Raw genomic sequence first — 19,506 nt, 5'->3', positions numbered from 1 at the left:
TCACAGAGCTTCAAATTCATGAAGCAAAAATGGACAGAAGCATAAGGAGCAAGACAAATGCACAATTGTAATCCAACATTTCAACACCTCTCTCAAGAATGCATAGAACAGGGGCGCCTGGGTGGCTCAGTCGGTTAAGGTCAAGCGTCTGCCTTTTAGCTCAAGTCATGATCTCAGGGTCCTGGCTCAGCGGGGAGCCTGCTTCTCCCTCTCCCTCCCCCTCTCCCTCTGCTTCCCTTTCCCTCTGCCTGCCATTCCTCCTGCTTGTACTCTCTTTCTCTCTCTGTCAAATGAATAAATAAAATCTTAAAAAAAAAAAAAGAATGCGTAGAACAAGTAGATAGAAAATCAGTAAGGATATAGAAGACCTGAACAACACTTTTAACCAACTTGGCCTAATTGGCATTTCCTGGAACACTCCACCCAACAGCAGCAGAATGTAGCCCCTAAGGTTGGGAGATAACAGTGTATATAGATGTGTGTTGAATATCATGGGGCCAGGGGAGGTCACCTGGGCAGTGTGGTTAGAACACAAAAGCGGTCTGAAGACTGTGCATTGGGCCAAACTTTAGGGGTAGGAAAGAGAGGGGGGTCCAGCAAAGGAGGTGGAGCGGGGGTTGGCTTGAGGAGGGCCAGGTGAGGGAAACATTGAAAGGGGATAGGGCCCTGCCCTGTCAAGCCACCCAGCAATCCAGCAAGATGAGAACTGAGGACGGATCACTGGATTTGGCCATGTGGAGGCCACGGTGACCTGGACATGAGCACTTGCCCAGGGATGTGGGGGAGTGCCTGATCATTATGTTCAAGATAGGGTGAGTGGCTGTCCCCACCCACACTCATTTTCAAGACATTTTGCTGAAAAAGGCTGCAAAGAGATGGAGAGGAGCAGGCAGGCAATATGGCAGGGTTTTCTTTCCTTTTAAAGAAGGGATGCATTGGAGCAGGTTGGGCACCGCAGGGAAGGATCCAGGAGGGAGAGGAAAACATTTGGGAGCCAGGGGAGAATTCAGAGGTGATGTCCATGAGAAAGGATGGGGCCCAGTGCACGCAGGGAGCCGTGGCCTTGGTGGGGGACACAGGTTGTTCTTAGGTGAGAGAAGGGGCGGGGTACCTCCAGAGAGGAGCACCCAGGGCAGCGTCAGGGGTCTCCGAGGGCCTGTGGGTAGGAGTGACCCGTAATTGTCCTTAGACACAAATTTCTCTAACCTCCCCAGTGGGTGGGGGGATGCAGGCCGGGCCACAGGCTGGCATTCCCCTCTGGTCACTCCCATTACTCGCTCTGGGGCCGTGGGAACGTGAGCTTGGTGGCGCCCCCGGGCCGGGTGCGCCACGGGCTGGGGAGGGGCCTCCTGGCGCTCGAGGGCCCGGGGCTCGCGCGTGTCCTCCTCCGTGTCACTAGGGGGCGCCAAGAGACCGTTCTGCTCAGTCGGGGCGCTGCCCCTACGCTCCCCCCCGACCACGCCCAGCGCGACTCGCAGCCTCCAGGAACCCGACCAGGCTCCAGCCTCACCCTGAGGCCCCCTGGACCGAACCGGGACGGAAAGGGGGTGGGTCCCGAGACGAGCTCATCGGAAAGCACCCCCTCCCCCGTGAGCGAAGGGCAGGTGCAGTCCGCGCTGGCAGCCGAACGGCGGGGCCCGCCGGGCTTGAAGCAGCTGGAAGGTCAAAATCCAAAATGTGCCCTGTGCACCGGCGGCGGCTGCTGCGACCGCCAGCACACGGTTCCCTGACGTTCGTCCCACAGCCTAAGTTAACCAAGCACCAGCGTTGGGCCGGGCCGCGCTGCATTCCTCAAGGAAGGAGCCCTTGGAATGAAAGATTGAATGAATGAATGAATGAATGAATGAATGAATGGGCAAGTCCAGTATGGTATATGGAGGGAGAGGAGGGGCGATCCCAGGCGCAAAGCCTGAAGGTGCAGGGCCAGCCAGGCTTCTGTCCAGGGGCTCGGTGCCACCCCAGGGTCGGGAGACTGAGAGGCAGGGTGGGGATGGTACTGAGCGCCCAGCCCGGACTTGAAGAGCCATCCAGTGCAGTACCTTAAAGAGAGGGGTGGGGGGCGCCTGGGTGGCTCAGTTGGTTAAGCGACTGCCTTCGGCTCAGGTCATGATCCTGGAGTCCTGGGATCGAGTACCACATCGGGCTCCCGGCTCAGCGGGGAGCCTGCTTCTCCCTCTGACCCTCTCCCCTCTCATGCTGTTTCTCTCTCGCTCGCTCTCTAATAAATAAATAAAGTCTTTTTTTAAAAAAAAAAAAAGAGAGGCGTGGGGAATGGACGTGATCTCCTCTGTGTAGACAGTTCACCGATATCTGATAAAAATACAAGCCGCCTAGCAGCTACTATCATCCCCCATCAACTTGGAACGAGTTCTCTTTCCAACACGCACCTCCCCCCCGCCATCCCGTGCTGCCCTCTGCCAATTGAAGCCCCTTCTACTGTGGACAGGGGAAAGCTGAGATGCCTAACGGAGCAAGCGGTGGGAGAGGCCTGGTTTGGGTGAAGACCCCCCTCACCCCCCCACCCTGTACCCCCCAGGGGCAGCTTGGAGGACAATGGGGGGGCGGGCAGAGTCCTGCGCCAGGAGGCCAAAGAGGCACCTCACAAGAGATCTCCCCTTGCAGCCCCCGGGGAAGTCTAGCCAGCCAGGGAATAAGGTGCTTAGCACCTGGGTACAGTGAGCAATCAACATTGACCATTCTTATGTGTTGAACAAGCAAACATCTTTATAAGACAGAAATGCAAGCACTTTGAGTCAATGTATGAATCCTTGTAGATCGTTCAGATTTTTCTGATTTCCATCCTCTTAGAAATAACACTTCTAATTTTGAGCCTATCATACAGAGCTGCAAAACCAAAGCCTGCCACTCTGCTGCCGTGGCTCAGGGCCAGGTTGCAGAGTCTCTTGGATGCCCAAGTGGCTGCACCTCCTGGGGTCTCCTGAATGGTGCTGACTCATGGTGCAGACTGCAAGCAGCCTCTCCATCTGCCAGGTCACTGCTGGGTTTCTGGGCCTCAGATGGTATGTGGTCAATTCAGAGTTCACTAACCTGCACCTAAAAGATTTCCCTCTTCATCCCTGTTCCTACACCAAAGGACATGATGGAGGTGGGGGGTGCTCAGCAGAGTGCTTAGCTCTGAGTGAGCATTCAGTGTTAGCTACTGGTGGTGTTATTATTCATTACCATTGTGATCACAACACAAACTCATTGCAGTTGCTTTATTTTTTTTTTTTCCTGGAAGGTTATTTAGATCTGTTTGGGCATATCACACAAGGGTGAACTGATGGAGGGCAGGAGGATGGGGTATTAATCTGTCCCCTCTTCCATGAGCTCCTTAAAAACAAGAATCATCTGATTAGTTTCCGTGTTCCAGCAGCCCCTGGGTCTTGGCACTGGGTAATTGAGCAAGGATAAGCATATTGTATGTTTCCCAGTTTTCCAAAGATGATTTGGGAGAATCAAATCATCCCATCACCATCCTACCAATCAGGACTCAGCTCTGTGACTGTGCACTTTGATATAAAAATAACGCCTTTGGCTTCCATTCCTCCGCCCAATTTAAGAAGCAAGTTATGAGTTTGAATTTTCAAAGGCCAATTAATGCTCCTTAAAAGAAACTGTCACCTCTAAACCAAGAATGTGGACAGCCTGGACTCCCACCTTTATGTCATCTCAGGGTAAGGGAAGAGATCCAGGTGGATGGGAGCTGGGAGGAGCTTTAGTCGGCAGGCATCTCAGCACCTGCCTTGTGCAGCCCCAGATGCTGAGGCCCGTGGAATGACAGTGCCAGCCCCCACTACTAGCAGAGCATCACTGTTCTAGATAGATGCTCTCACCTAGGTCTCCCACTAGGTCATCATAGCATCCCAGGGGGAATTACTTCATCATTAGCAGCCTGCACCCACAACAACTTGGCTTTATCCCACTGTTCAGTTGGGTGTCATCTCCTGGCTTTACCTGACACGGCCTCTGCAGTCAGAGCTCCAGCCGTAACCTTCAGGCCCCTCTGTCTTTGTAAAGGCTAGTTCCTCTGTTGGGATTGTCCCCTTCCCAACCTCCCCTCTTTCCAAACTAGCAATGTGGCACGCCCCTCATGTCCTGCCCCTCTGAAAAACGTTCTCACTCTTCACGTGTATATCTAATAACACATATGTCACGAATGTATTTTATTTTATTTTATTTATTTAATTGAGAGAGAGAGAGACAGCGTGAGAGGGAACATAAGCAGGGGGAGTGGGAGAGGGAGAAGCAGGCTTCCGGCCGAGCAGGGAGCCGGATGCGGGGCTCGAATCCAGGACCCCGGGATCATGACCTGAGCTGAAGGCAGTCGCTTAACCAATTGAGCCACCCAGGCGCCCCACGACTATATTTTAGCACTCAACACATTGTAGTCATTCATTCGTTCAACGCAATAATACAGGTTAAATGCTTAGAGCAATGTCGGTCACACGCTAACTGCTCCAAAAAAAAAAAAAAAAAAAGTTAGCTCTCATCACTAACACCATTCATTCATTCAATATTCATGGAGTGTCTCAGGCTCTGTGCTGTTCGGCCACAGCAGCGAACAAGACAGCTGTAGTCCCCAACCACCCTACACCGCCCACGCGCCAAGTCAAGTTCCCACCTTCAGGGTTTGTGCTGCGGGGAAACACGGGGGCCCGCCCAGAACTGGGACTACAGATCCCAGAAGGCAGCGCGGCGGCGTCCCCGGGGCCCGCATGCGCGCATGCGCAACGTCGTGACGCCGCGGCGGCGAGCGGGCGCTAGTGGCTGAGGCGGTGGGCCGCGGGCGGGGCGGGGCGGGGCGGGCTGGCGGGCGGCGGCCTTTAGGGCGGAGCCGGCGCCGGCTCCCTTCAGTCGGCCGCGGTTAGCGGACGGTCAGTTTCGGGCGCCCGTTTCTTTCGTTCTTCCGCTCGGCGCTCGCTCTCGTGCGGAGCCGCGGCCGCCTGCCCAGCGTCCCTGCGGGTCCGCGGCGCAGCGCCATGTCGGAGCCGGGCGGCGGCGGCGGCGAGGACGGCTCGGCCGGCTTGGAGGTGTCGGCGGTACAGAACGTGGCCGACGTGTCGGTACTGCAGAAGCACCTGCGCAAGCTGGTGCCGCTGCTGCTGGAGGATGGCGGCGAGGCCCCGGCTGCGCTTGAGGCGGCGCTGGAGGAGAAGAGCGCCCTGGAGCAGATGCGCAAGTTCCTGTCGGACCCCCAGGTCCACACGGTCCTGGTGGAGCGCTCCACGCTCAAAGGTGCGGGGCCGGGGGCCGGGCGTTGGGGTTCCGGGCGGCCGGGGCCGGGGGGCCCGGACGCCGGGCGCTAGGACCGAAGCGGCCTCCGGGCTGCAGATGCCCTGCGGGATGGGTCCCCGCGGCCGCCCGGCGAGGCCGGCGCCACACCCCCTGCCAGGCCGGAGCCCCGGGGGTGCCCCCTTCCGGGTCGCGGGGAACGAAGAGCGGGTGTCCCTGTCTTGCCGTCACCCAAAACAATGGGATCGCTTTGTCTGCTCGGGCCTCAAGATGGCCGAGTTGGGTGGAGACAGCGTCTCCCGGGCTGAGCGCGGGCGGAGGCCGCCTGCCGGCCTCCAATGTCACATGAGCTTTTCGGTTTCGATTTGTGGCCAGGCCAGGCGGTCCTCGGGAGGGATGTGTCAGGGGCAGACCCGCGGAGCCGTGCGCAGCCTGGCTGTAGGGCTCAGAGCTGGGGGGAGCCCTGGCCGACGGGCGTCCTGGCCCTGCCCGGTGCAGACCCAGATGCTGAGGCCCAGAGAATGACAAGGGCCGGCCCGGGCCGCGAGCAGAGCATCCCTGTTCTAGGTGGATGTGCGCTCCCAGGTCTGCCTCTTGGTCCTCACAGCGTCTTTGCGGTCTAGGTGTATTGCCCTATTTCACACGCGAGCAAACAGGCTGAGGTGAAATGACTCGCCCAAAGTCACCAGCTAATCCTGCTTCCTGGACTAGACTCAGCATCTCAGTGTCCGGTACACTGCTGGGTTTCACTAATCATACCCTTATATTTGTGTAATACTTAGATAATCCTAATGGTGACCCTGTGATATTTCAGTCTGTGGTTTACAGATTCTTTTTTTTAAGATTTTATTTATTTGTCAGGGAGAGAGAGCAAGCGCACAAGGAGGGGGAGCAGCAGGCAGAGGGAGAAGCAGGCTCCCCGCTGAGCAGGGAGCCCGATGCTGGACTCGATCCCAGGATGTCGGGATCGTGACCTGAGCCGAAGGCAGGACGCTTAACGGACTGAGCCACCCAGACCTCCCTAGTTGACAGAATTTTTTTAAAAAGAGAGAGAGACTTGGGTTAGGCACCTACTTGGGGAGAGGGAGCAAAAGGTTTGCATATTCCAGCAGTCTCCTCAAATAGTGACCTTCCCAAAGCAAAGCTAGATTCATCTTGAGAATTGAGCTTGTCTTCAGGGAGTTTCCAGACTCTGTAGGACCACTTGGTAGTTGATGGTGAGCATATCTGACAGCACAGAATGGGTGTGGCACCGTCCATCTGGGAACCCAGGGGTGATGTCCACGTACATTTTAACCTTAGAACTAAGGGATTGGCCATTGTCTGAAAATGTTTGCCATCAAGCTTCTTATAATCACAAAAAAGCTGTACGGTTCTGTCAATAACGGGATTTATACTGTCTATCTCACACACATACACACACACACACACACACACACACACACACCCCACTTTCTTTCTGATAGTTTGTTTCTTTCAAAGGCCATTTCAGGAGATGCTTCATTGTAGCCTCTGTTTCTGTGAGAGGGTGAGAAGGTCAGAGTGTGTGAAAGAATATTTTTCTTAGACTCACATGGAATGTTCAAAGCAAATGAGCCATTCAGACATATTTAGGCTATTAATGTTGCTTAGGGTTTTCTGTTATGTTTGGGGTTATGTTTTCCAGCATGGAAACCACTAGTGTTAAAAAAAATTTTTTTAACCCACCTACTCTTTCAGAAAGAGTATGTGTTTAGTCATGATAGAAAATTTAAAGTATACAGGTAAAGGAAAAATCACCTGGAATCCTTTGACCTAGGTATAGCCAGTGTCAGCATTTTGGAATCTGTCTGGTTATTTTTCAATGAGTATGCATTATTTTATTAAAATGTATCTTAATTTGTGTTAAGTTACTGTATTTTGAGTAGTTTGAATTTGGCTAATTCTTGATCATATTTTCATTTCACAGTTTATGTATTAAAATCGGTGATTTCTACCTTGAATCTCAGTTTCTTTTTATGGAAAAAAATTGTAAGTTTTGTTTTTGCTTCTAGACTGCTCATCAGTAATTGACTTTTCTCAAACATTAGAACTGAACTTTGCTAAAATTACTAGGGGGAAGCCCTATTTCTGTAGTATGCTTTTTAGTGCAAATCATCTGTTTTCTTGATGGTACATTTTTTTATTTCCGCAAAGCAAATGTCCAAGCATCCAGGTCTTGACTCCATAATGACTTGCACTTTTGAACGTTGACTAAGGAATGAGAGTGTCTAAAATTGAAATCCTACCTCATTCTGTATTTATAAAAATAAAAAAGTATTTCTAGCAATTCAGCCTGTCTGTAATTTATTTTTCACTTAAAAAATTTAAAGAAAGACTGTATGGTTCCATCAGTCTTATTAGCATCCTGACTAAACTAGGATAATTCAGACCTAAGTCCAGACCCAGGTCAGTTGATAGGAGGGCTTTCTTCCCGGTAATTTTTGAGTTAACATTGGCTTTTGCACATTTAATCAAATGTGAGCATCCAATAGCTAGTTACAGTAAGAAGGTAGGCTTGCTCTATAATGTGGAAAACAAATCTAAATTGTTTAAACTGAGTAAAGACTGTCAACAAGAAAGAAGTCATAATTTAGTGAACAAAGGAAATTGCTTTTATTTTATCCTCCCCCACTTTCTATGGAAAGAATTTTCCAAACACTTGTAATTGAATATAGAAGCATTTTTACATGAAGATATGTATGTGTGTGTGTCACATATGTGTATATATATATATATATATATATATATATACACACACACACACAAAGAATTTATTTATTTGACAGAGAGAGAGAGATTGAAAGCAGGAACACAAACAGGGGGAGTGGGAGAGGGAGAAGCAGGCTTCCCACCGAGCAGGGAGCCCAGTGTGGGGCTTGACCCGAAGACCCTGGGATCATGACCTGAGCCGAAGACAGACACATAACGACTGAGGCACCCAGGCACCCCTGAAGATATATATATTTTTAACCACCCCAGCTAACTGTAAACTTTCTGTTTAAGTACAGTATTCCTTAAAGTGTAGAATAAAGATTGCGAATTTAGTGGTTTATTTTGATACTAAAGGATTGGAGAGTTGGTGGGCAGGGGGATGTTAGCTCCTCTGAATTGAAAAAGAGAAATCTCTTTCCTGTAATTCCTGGCCTGTAGAAAATTGTTTTCTTCATAGTGTACTTCTAAAATTACAACCAGGGGTGCCTGGGTGGCTCAGTCGTTAATTGCCTTCGGCTCAGGTCATGATCCCAGGGTCCTGGGATCAAGCCCCGCATCGGGCTCCCTGCTCCGCGGGAAGGCTGCTTCTCTCTCTCCCACTCCCACTGCTTGTGTTCCTTCTCTCTCTGTGTCTCTCTCTGTCAAATAAATAAATAAACTCTTTAAAAAATAAAATAAAATTACAGCCAGATAGGTGCTCATTGCTTAATAGGCATTTTACAATTTTAATGACATTCTGTAGCAGTTTTTACCTGAGGTGCATTTTTGGTTGGGTGGTAAAGGTAGGAGCAGGTAAGAGATGCTCCGGCTTGCAGCTGGTGAAACTGGAGGATCCAGGAGGGCTCTAGCTTGTTAGTGACCAGGCTGGGATCAGGTGCTGTGGGTTTTTGTTTTTGTTTACATTTGGGTGTCTTAGCCTTAGTACTTTGTCTTTAAGACTGAAAATAATGGCTGCCTTTAGTCAGTACTTATTCTAAGCTTGGGATTCTAGTTTTTTCTAAAATATAAAATTTAGGGGGTTTTACCTCCCCTTCATTAGTGCAGAGATGGCTAGGGACTAGAATGTGAAAGAAAGCTAGAACTTTTTACAGTCCTCAACTTCTTAGAGATACAGCAGTGTGGAAGGTTTTTGTTGTTGTTGTTGTTGTTTTAAAGATTTTATTTATTTATTTGAGAGAGAGAGAATGAGAGACAGAGAGCATGAGAGGGAGGAGGGTCAGAGGGAGAAGCAGACCCCCTGCCAAGCAGGGAGCCCGATGCGGGACTCGATCCCGGGACTCCAGGATCATGACCTGAGCCGAAGGCAGTCGCTTAACCAACTGAGCCATCCAGGCGCCCCATCAGTGTGGAAGGTTTAATGGGGACTGTTTTTTGTGGATTTTAAAAATTATTTTTCTGAGGACTTAATTTCCCTAAAGGATGAAGAAATGTTGACTAAAAAGTACGCATTTCTGACCTTTGCTTTTTCCCCAAAATGGTTAGTAAAATGGTTAATAAATTCACAGGAAGACTTTTCTGTGACACCACACTGCCTGGAAGCCCTAGCCAGGAGTCCATTAGCCTGGGTTCCTACTGTCCTATGCTGTCACACCGTAGGCGGGGCCCTGCACCCTTCGTAGGACACACCGGTCTGCAGCTTGCTAGGTTTCACTATGCAGTGTAGCATAACAAATGATATTTATGGGCAACAAAGGGAAAACCGTCATCACTGTTTTTAAAAAGTAAAGATGGAGGGAAATTGTTTGCCAGCGTTGTAGCGTATTATGTGGGCTTTAACCCTCCTTCCCGTTGCTAACGGTATTATGAATGGAAGTCTTCAGGTTGAAGAGAAAACTCAGGCTTTCTCACCATGCCCTGAGCCTCGTGCCAGAGGAGGGAACGGTTGTGGCAAAGAAGTCACAGCCCCTCAGAGGGAGGACAAAGGGGTGATGGGCGTCGAGGTGACGGGAAAAAGCACCAGATGCAAACATGTGAGAGAAAAGGGGGAGAACATCTATGATAGTGATCAACCAAAATAATGTGGTGTTCGTATGCTTTGGATTTTAAGAGGAAAAGAAGATCAAAGATAAGGAGAACCAGGAACATGTAACAAGGAATTTGGTAGTTTGTGTGGGCCAAAGAGAGCAGCTGGCTGCCTTTAAAGGCTGGATGGAGAAGACACTTGCCCCGAGGCTGGGAGAGAGTGGGGGGCGGGGAATGAGGGAAAGATTAAGGACGCGGGGAGCTGGGCAGCCTCCTTTACCAGTTTGCTGGCCTCCTCTTACCTTTCGTGTTCACCACACTTTGTGAAAGCCCGCCTGGTCTCCCTGGGGGAGGAAGTCCGAGTCTTAACGTAATTGAATGCACATCTTTTTTGTTTCACTAAGTGAGATGTAATGCTCACCTAGTTCACAGTATAATGATGCAAATCACTCTTAGTTTGAAATACATTCAGCTGGTCTTTAAATAGAAATTTAGGGGCGCCTGGGTGGCTCAGTCGTTAAGCGTCTGCCTTCGGCTCAGGTCCTGATCCCAGGGTCCTGGGATCGAGCCCCGCATCGGGCTCCCTGCTCTGCAGGAAGCCAGCTCCTCCCTCTCCCACTCCCCCTGCTTGCGTTCCCTCTCTCGCTGTGTCTCTCTCTGTCAAATAAATAAATAAAATCTTTAAAAAAAAAAAAGAGGGCGCCTGGGTGGCTCAGTCGGTTAAGTGGCTGCCTTCGGCTCAGGTCATGATCCCAGGGTCCTGGGATCGAGTCCCACATCGGGCTCCCTGCTCTGCGGAAAGCTTGCTTATCCCTCTCCCTCTCCCCCTGCTTGCGTTCCCTCTCTCGCTGTGTCTCTCTCTGTCAAATAAATAAATAAAATCTTTTTTAAAAAAAAGAAAGAAATTTACACAGATTCATGCTAAGTGACATTTTAAACATCTCTAGAAATTCAGTCAACTCTCAGAAGTTAACCAAAGAAATGTCCCCAGGTCACTAAATGTGTATCAGTGTGGCTCGCAGCAGAGGACCTGGCGAGGTGGCTCCCCACTTTCTGTACCGGCACTTTGATTCCCGGAATGTATTAACAGGCAGTACATTAGTGGGCCGTTACGTATTAACCAGTAACCCAGTAACAGCAGCAGTAGGAAAGGGATTCAAACTTGACTGAAAGCCGTATTGCCTGATAAAATATGCAGATTGTGTTAGCTATAAGCTTCTAAATATAGCAGGATTAATAGCTTCTTTGTTATTAAGAATTAACTATCAAGTGTCTTGCCTCCTCTGAACAGTTAAAAAAAATGTTTCTGCAGAAGTAAAATGTTACACTATTATTATTTGGAAGATGTAATAATTTATAGGGAGGCAAAAAGGTTAAATTATTTGATGGCAGTTTATAAAACAATGACGGGTTCTTTCTACCAGGAATCAGACATACTCAGACTTCATTTGATCTCTTTTTATGGAGAATAAGCATTAGAAAACTAATGGGAAATGTATTCTGTGACTTCCATAAATACTATCATCAAAAGATCAATTAGGGTTTTAACGAAGTGGTAGAGGATACCTACTGGATACCCTTGTCTGAGGATTGTGTCTGGGCGTGCCTTTCCGAGTTCAGGCTGCGTTCTGCTGCATTGCAGTATTCCCGGTGCGGAGCTGGGAGCTGGGCGTTCCCAGCAGGGCTGAGACCGAGCAGAGCCGTGACTCATCTCATGGCCAGGCGCCCGGTTCCTTTAACCCTGTTTGCATTAAGAAGTGCAGGCAGCATGGCTGGATGCGGCATCCAGTGGGCATGTTTTCTGTGTGATTTTATTTATATAAATGGTGAATTTTTTCTCGGAGGAAGAAATGATTCAAAGTTAACATACCATGCTTTTAGTTTCGTCAGTAATTTCCTTTAATGATTATAAAATGTTACTTTTCCAAGTACTGTTTGGATGCTATCTTGATGACGTATATTTTATATAATTCATAGAACAGAGTTTGGAAAGTTGAGGGAGAAAATATTTCATAATCCTACCAACCTGACAACTGTTTTAGTTTGGGAGTATTTCTTTATGTTCTGTTCATATGCATGCATTTTAGAGATTGCAGTCATATGTGTGGTTGGTTTCAGGCATTGTGATCTGTCTTGTGGTTTATCCACATTTTGGTAGTTAGAAAACCCAATTGATTTGTTTAGTTGTTTTTTGTTTGTTTGTTTGTTTTAAGTTAGTCATTTTAAAAAAACATCTAGGGGGGCGCCTGGGTGGCTCAGTTGTTAGGCGTCTGCCTTCGGCTTGGGTCATGATCCCAGGGTCCTGGGATCGAGCCCCGCATCGGGCTCCCTCCTTGGGGGGAAGCCGGCTTCTCCCTCTCCCACTCCCACTGCTTGTGTTCCTGCTCTCGCTGTCTCTGTCTCTGTCAAATGAATAAATAAAATCTTAAAAATAAATTAAATAAATAAACATCTAGGAAGTACCTAGCATAGTAGAATACTTGGCCACCTCCTCTCACTTCCTAAAATTAACTAAAAACACTATTTTGGAAGAGTTATTGTCTTGACAGATATACTAATATTTTTCATCTTTTAGTGTAAACTTTGTATTTGTCTCATCTTAAATAGCTTTTGCTCAGACTCTGTATACCCAGATTTTCATAGTTGTTGGTGCTTAAAGAAACTTTATAGACCACCTGATTTAATATCCTACCCCTTCCTCTGCTGCCCCTTGTATTTACTATTTTTTTTAATTTTAATGCTAGTATAGTCACCATACAGTGTTACACTAGTTTCAGGTGTACAATAGAGTGAGTCAGCACTTCTGTACATTACTCTGTTTATCACGAATGTACTCTTAATCTCTTTCACCTCTTCCACCAATCCCCCCACTCTGCTGCCCATTTTCCATTCATGGATTTGAAATCCAGAGGAAGAAAAATGACTTTCCCAAGATTACTTCACCAGATCTGCTGCCGTCGCTCCTACATCATGATTTAAAAGTGAAGGCGAACCACACATACCATGTTAATCCTTGGGTAGAAATTTTTGCCCAAGGTGACAGAATGATATCATTCTATCCAAATGATAGAATATATCATTGCAAAGATAATTCAGCTGGAGCATTTATTTATGCCTCTAGTGGATCAGTACTGGATCTAGGGGTTTGGATTATTTCCCATTCTTACAAATTTTAAATTTTTCAATTGTGGTTTTTTAATGATTTAGAAATTTTGTTCAGGGGCCTCTGGGTGGCTCAGTCAGTTAAGCATCTGACTCTTGATCTCAGCTCTGGTCTTGATCTCAGGGTCATGAATTCAAGCCCTGCATTGGGTTCCATGCTTAGCCTGGAGCCTACTTTAAAAAAAAGAAGAAATTTTGTTCACATGCATCTTGAGCTATCTTACTGAATTCCAGTCAGCTTTTTTAAATGACTACTGTGCATGGTGTTTGCTGTGTGGAATCCAGCATGGTCCCTGCCTTGCAGGAGCTCACCTTTGGGGAGGAAGATGCATTCATAAATCGACCCCAGAGCAGGCCCTGAAAAGTGGTATGAGAGCAGAGGGGAAGGCTAGGTGAATGCCTCTCGGTGACCCTGTGGGTGTTGGTTGATAATGATTTTCTTGATGGTTGTTTGCACTTGGCAGGGGCGCTTGATGAGGGCTGGGGTGGGCCATGTGCTGGGGAGGACCCTGGGTTTGGAATCACAGACTTCTGAATTCTCACTTTGTCTCTTCCCAGACACATGTTTGGGGGCAATTTACTTAGATTTCTTACTTGGGAAACATGGGTAAAAATAGTCATGCCAACCCCCACAGTGTTGTTGTGAGTGTTAGGTGTGTGATAGACCTAAAGTACTTAGTAAAATGCCTGTCCATAGTGAGCGTTGAGTAAACACCTGAGCAGAACACCCAGAGTGGGAAGTGGCAAGTGCCTTCTGTGTTGGGAGTACGAGGGGTGAGCCTGCCCAGAGGGGGTGGTGAGCACTGGTGTCGGGAACCCCTCCTCGCAGGGCCAGACCCTGCTCTAGTGCTTCCAGCACCCCCGGCAGGCCAGTGCCTCCCGACTTACAGAAAAAGAAATAGTGGTGCAGAGACGTTAACTACCTTGCCCAGGATCACACAGCAAAGTGCCTGGGCCAGGAGTCAGAAAAAAAAGTGGGTAGGAAGGGAAAAATAGGTAGAGCCAAGTCATGTGTGGGTTTAAATGTCAGGTTGGGGGTAGGGTGAGCAGCTGATATTGACATGAATTTGATATCATATTTATTACAATTTGTAGAGGATGTTGGTGATGAAGGAGAAGAGGAAAAAGAATTCATTTCCTATAATATCAACATAGACATTCATTACGGAGTTAAGTCCAATAGGTGAGTAGTGTGAATATAATGTTACCTCAGATTATAAGCTTGTGAGAATTGAATGTAGATCTTAATTGACTCAGACAGACATTAAGAAAACTCAAGATTTCTGCTGTTTAAATTCATGTATTGAATTTAAATTAAATTCATGTATTGAATCACCTTTGATTTCATGTATTGAAATTCAGAGGATTTCCAAGTCAATATAAATTCTAAAATATTATTTATTTTAATTGCTATGTCATGGCATCCATTTTAGGTTTGAGCCAAAATGTACTTAACATGTATAATAATCATTCTCAGATTATATCTCAATTTTCTTTATTATAAATGACTAGTATAAACCTAGTAAAGATTCTTAGGTAGAGATCTCATTCTTTTTAGTATAAATCCCTAAAGAAAGTATTACTGGTTCAGATGCAATGTGTCATTAAAGTCTTTAATGCATGTTACCAGATTTTTCCCACCTTCTAGAAAAGTAGTGTCAATTTACACTCCAGTAGACATATCCAAATTTAAATATGTAAATGTTTAATTTATACTGCATTGGCTTTTTAAAACTTTTTATTTTAAATAATTTCAAGCCTACAAAAGAGTTACATGAATTCTATACAGTTGATATCAGATAGCTGTTGTTAACATAGCCACATTTGCATTATCGCTTTTTTTCTTGAACCATTTGCAGTTAGTTATAGGCAACACCTGCCCCTTTACCCCTAAATACTTCAGTGTATTTCCTAAGAACAAGGACACTTCTATTCATAGCCTTGATACAGTTTTTAAATCCAGGAAGTACTGGTACAATTCTACTCTTTATGTACCGTGTGCACACTCACATTGTCTCAATAATGTCCCTTACAGCAATTCTCCCTTGATCCAGAATCTAATTCTATGTCTTTCATGACATTGACATGTTTGAGAAGTACATACCAGTGGTGATTAGATTGTGCATTTTTGGCAGGGATGCTATTACGACTTTTCCTTCTAAGTGTGTCACATCAGGAGGCTTCAGTGACTTTTTAGAATAACAAAGTATTATGTGTAAAGTACTGGCCTGGGAATGGAAAATTAAAATACTAATTTTTTTGAACTATTAATTCAACCATCTTTGAGCACCTGTTATGTGTAAGATTTGGCAGTAGGTATGCAGAGAAATAAAACCTGGTTCCCAAGAAGCTTGTGGTCTTTGGGGAGAAAGCTCTGCAGATACACAACTAACTTACTACTTGGCAAAATCTTAGAGGCGCAGAACAGCATGAAGCATGGAGATTGGAGAGAGTGATTCTGGTTAGGGAAGGCCCCATGGAAGAGATTATGCCAGAGTTGGGTTTTGAAGGTTGCTTGGAATTTCAGCAGATGTAGATTTCTTAAACAAAGACACAATGGCACATCACGTTTAGAGAATGGGACATCATTTTAAGTTGTGTCTTGGGTGGGGAAGAGGGTACATAGCAGGAGATAAAACTGGAAGAGTTGATTTGGGCCAGGCGGGGGGGGGGGGGGCCTGGAATATCCTCTTGCCACTTTAACCTGGGGGTGACTGTTGTTTATTAAAGTCAGTATGTGACTTAGTGCCATTAAGGAATGGTACAAACTAGCATAAGATCACATTTAAGTACATCATGGCTTGTAACTTGCAGTTACTAGGGAGGTTTGTTTGAGTGAGGCCAAGATTATGAACTCAACCCATATATTAGACAAATTAACTTTGCCTGGTTTCATGGTCACATGCCAAACCTTAACCTTGATTCAGTTGTTCTCACCTGAGTAAAGAAAGGTAAGCAGTGTTTCCCTATTAGAAAAGCAATTCTTTAACGTGTTCTTAATATGACTTTTAAATTAATTCATTCAAATTAATTTTTAATTTGTGTGCAACACACAGAGGGCAACAGTTACTAAAACTGATTAGGAATGAGGCTCTTTGTTCTAATTTGTTCTTTTGCTTTCTTTTAGCTTGGCATTCATTAAACGCGCTCCAGTAATTGATGCAGACAAACCAGTGTCTTCTCAGCTCCGAGTCCTCACGCTCAGTGAAGACTCACCATATGAAACCTTGCATTCTTTCATTAGCAATGCGGTGGCTCCTTTTTTTAAGTCCTATATCAGAGAGTCTGGCAAGGCAGACAGGTAAAAACCATTTTTCCTTTGTTGGTTTGAATGTCCTATTTCACTTAGTGTTCACAAGACACCATGAAAGATAATGTGAAATTTGGGAATTGGGAGGGCAAAGCTGGTAAACCATATAAATCTGTTGCATCAATAAGATGTATATTATTATTGTTTGACAGATGTAAAATAATAGGATCTTTTGGAGACCAATGGCACACTAAAGTTTGACGTGTTTGTTAACCTTTTTAGGGATGGTGATAAAATGGCTCCTTCAGTTGAAAAAAAGATTGCAGAACTTGAAATGGGGCTCCTTCACTTGCAGCAGAATATTGAAATTCCAGAGATCAGCCTGCCAATTCATCCCATTATTACAAATGTTGCGAAACAGTGTTATGAACGTGGAGAAAAACCAAAAGTTACAGACTTTGGAGATAAGGTTGAAGACCCAACTTTTCTCAATCAGTTACAATCAGGAGTTAACCGCTGGATCCGAGAAATTCAAAAAGTAAGAGCATGGTATTGAATATGTTGTATAAAGTACTTTGCTCTTCATTGTCTCTGAGAAACTGGTCTGAGTTTTTGTCAATGAGGTGATGTGTCCGCTGATGTTAGCAGTGCTCTCTGTGGGTCCTGGGACAGCGTGCGGTTGTTTAAATATTAGCCCTGAGAGAGTGTTGATCCCAGCTGTCTTATACCTTTGCTTTCACTTATTAAACCAATTATAGTTGACAGGGAAGGAAATCTACTTGAAATATAAAAATTACGTTGTAATGCATGTGTTTAGTTAATGATACTTTTCTACCTTTATTTAAATAGTGAATACTCTTGAATATTATCTGTCCTTAAAGGTGACCAAACTTGATCGAGACCCTGCCTCAGGAACAGCCTTGCAGGAAATTAGTTTTTGGTTAAACTTGGAACGTGCACTATACCGTATACAGGAGAAGCGAGAGAGCCCGGAAGTTCTCCTCACTCTGGATATCTTGAAACACGGCAAGCGTTTCCATGCCACTGTCAGTTTTGACACCGACACAGGTAAACACTGGAGCTGATAATGCGATCAGTGAGTTATGGGTCTGACTTTTGTGAGATCTTATGGATGATTTCAGTGAAAGTCAGTAGATGGACCATCACATGATTTTCCCACACACATTGCTTCTCCTTCTGGAGTTTTGAGAACATAAGCCAGTTTCCAGGCCTGAGTAGAGAGTCTTGGGAGTTTCCCTCCTGTTTCTCAGTTATTTGGTTCCTCGAGTAGACAGTACTTTTTTAGTATAAAGTCAAGTGTGCTTCTGACAATCCAAGCAGGAAGACAGTTGACATTAAGCAGAAGTTATTTGCCCACAGGACTGTGGAAGGAGAGCTGGACAGTGCTTTCTCTTCCTCTTTTACCTGTCCCCCTTTCCCCATTCTCTGCCTTTCTCCCTGTTCTGAAAGTGGTCAAGATAAATTTAGTTTTCTGTATGCACAGCAGTGAGTGATGTTGTATTAGCACACGCTGGGCACTCCAGGGTTTGGATGACCAGGCATGGTTAGGCACTTCTCTACAGCTCTGCCCCCCAGAGAATATTAGAGCAAGGAATCAGGGCTGCAGTACTGGTCATGCTCTTTTCCTACCCCTCCAAAAAAGGCATGCTACCCACATTTTAAATGTTAACGGAAGTTCCAGGTAGAAATCTAGTTACGTGGATCACATTGCACGTGTTACCTGGGCATTCACTAATGCTGAAAGGCATGCCTTGAAATTTTCTTTTTAAATACCTCTGAGACTTTTATTTCTTTCCTAATACTTTTTCTTTTTTCTTTTTTCTTTCTTCTTTTTTTCTTTTAATCTTCTGCTAGAGGAGTCAGAAAGTAGATTAGACCCAGGTGCCTCTGGGATTCTGTGTCCATAACACACTCAGCTCATATGAGCCACAGGTGTACCATTTATATTTTAGTGTTCCTAAAGATGATAACATTGTAGTTTTTCTAAACTTAATGTTATTCGTAGAACATTTAGATGGTATAGAAAGCAATGAAATTCATGGGTCCATCACCCACAGCCTTTAGAGTATGCGTGAGTTGACTGATATTCTTAAAAAAGCAATGAGACCGTCCGTTAATTAACAGAGGATCATCCTGTTAATAACATGTTCCTTTTTTTCAAATATCATAAATAGTTTCTGTGTCCCTGACTCTTCTGCAACAACAGAATGTTCTGTTGTGAAGCTGTACTGCAGTTTACTTACCCGGTGTTAGGCTGTAAGCAGTATCCTCTTAGTTGTATTACTTTTTCCTAATGAAGGTATGGTTGACTTATAATATTATACCTGTATTACTTTATATGAAAACCATTAACCGTTTCTCTGTTAATCTAGGTCTAAAACAGGCTTTGGAAACTGTGAATGACTACAATCCTCTGATGAAAGATTTTCCTCTGAATGATTTGCTGTCGGCCACTGAGCTGGACAAAATAAGGCAGGCACTTGTTGCAATTTTCACCCATTTGAGAAAGATCCGAAACACAAAATATCCCATTCAGAGGGCACTGCGTTTGGTGGAGGCAATTTCAAGAGACTTGAGTTCTCAGTTACTCAAAGTATTGGGCACCAGAAAATTGATGCATGTTGCTTATGAAGAATTTGAAAAGGTAAGTTTTAATATATCAGAAAACCAACCTCAGGGCACGGAGATGAAAACATGCTGTAATAATAAGCTTCCTTTCATAAATTATATCCTAGGTTATGGTCGCATGCTTTGAAGTCTTTCAGACTTGGGATGATGAATATGAGAAGCTTCAGGTGTTATTGAGAGACATTGTCAAAAGAAAAAGGGAAGAAAATCTGAAAATGGTGTGGCGAATCAATCCTGCTCACAGGAAGCTCCAGGCCCGCCTTGACCAAATGAGAAAATTTCGACGCCAGCACGAACAGCTGAGAGCGGTCATTGTCAGGGTCCTGAGGCCACAGGTATGCATTACATTTTTAAAATAACGTACATGGGTTGTTTTTATACCCTGCTCTCTTTTTCTTAGAATGCACATGAACTACTTACTTCTGTTCTGCACTGAATGACTCTTGAGTTCCATTTGCATCCTTTAACTGTCCTCTCTATGATATAGATTCTGTATTTTCCTCTTTTTTTTTTTT

At 45.7% G+C, this 19,506-nt stretch overlaps 1 protein-coding gene across 1 annotated transcript; it reads left to right on the top strand.

Annotated features, from left to right (window-relative positions):
- The first annotated feature begins 4,840 nt into the window (after positions 1 to 4,840).
- On the top strand, positions 4,841 to 19,365 carry LOC115943195 (cytoplasmic dynein 1 heavy chain 1-like). Its single transcript, XM_081829899.1, has 7 exons — positions 4,841 to 5,238; positions 14,188 to 14,275; positions 16,220 to 16,393; positions 16,625 to 16,880; positions 17,224 to 17,410; positions 18,736 to 19,007; positions 19,099 to 19,365. Exons 1-7 carry the CDS (start codon positions 4,983 to 4,985, stop codon positions 19,348 to 19,350), a joined length of 1,485 nt encoding a protein of 494 aa, XP_081686025.1. The 5' UTR covers positions 4,841 to 4,982; the 3' UTR covers positions 19,351 to 19,365.
- Positions 19,366 to 19,506: the final 141 nt, after the last annotated feature.

Source organism: Leptonychotes weddellii, chromosome 9 (genome assembly GCF_054177405.1).
Source record: "Leptonychotes weddellii isolate Sample4059 chromosome 9, ASM5417740v2, whole genome shotgun sequence".
NCBI classification, from domain to species: Eukaryota; Metazoa; Chordata; class Mammalia; order Carnivora; family Phocidae; genus Leptonychotes; species Leptonychotes weddellii.
Note: the sequence above shows the minus strand (reverse complement) of the source record. Positions and strands in the feature narration are given on the sequence as shown.

Coding starts and splice junctions, on each gene's coding strand:
- LOC115943195 (XM_081829899.1), top strand. CDS start 4,983: ATGTCGGAGCCGGGCGGCGGCGGCGGCGAGGACGGCTCGGCCGGCTTG. Junction 5,239..14,187: donor GGAGCGCTCCACGCTCAAAG/GTGCGGGGCCGG, acceptor TACAATTTGTAG/AGGATGTTGGTGATGAAGGA. Junction 17,411..18,735: donor CAGTTTTGACACCGACACAG/GTAAACACTGGA, acceptor CTGTTAATCTAG/GTCTAAAACAGGCTTTGGAA.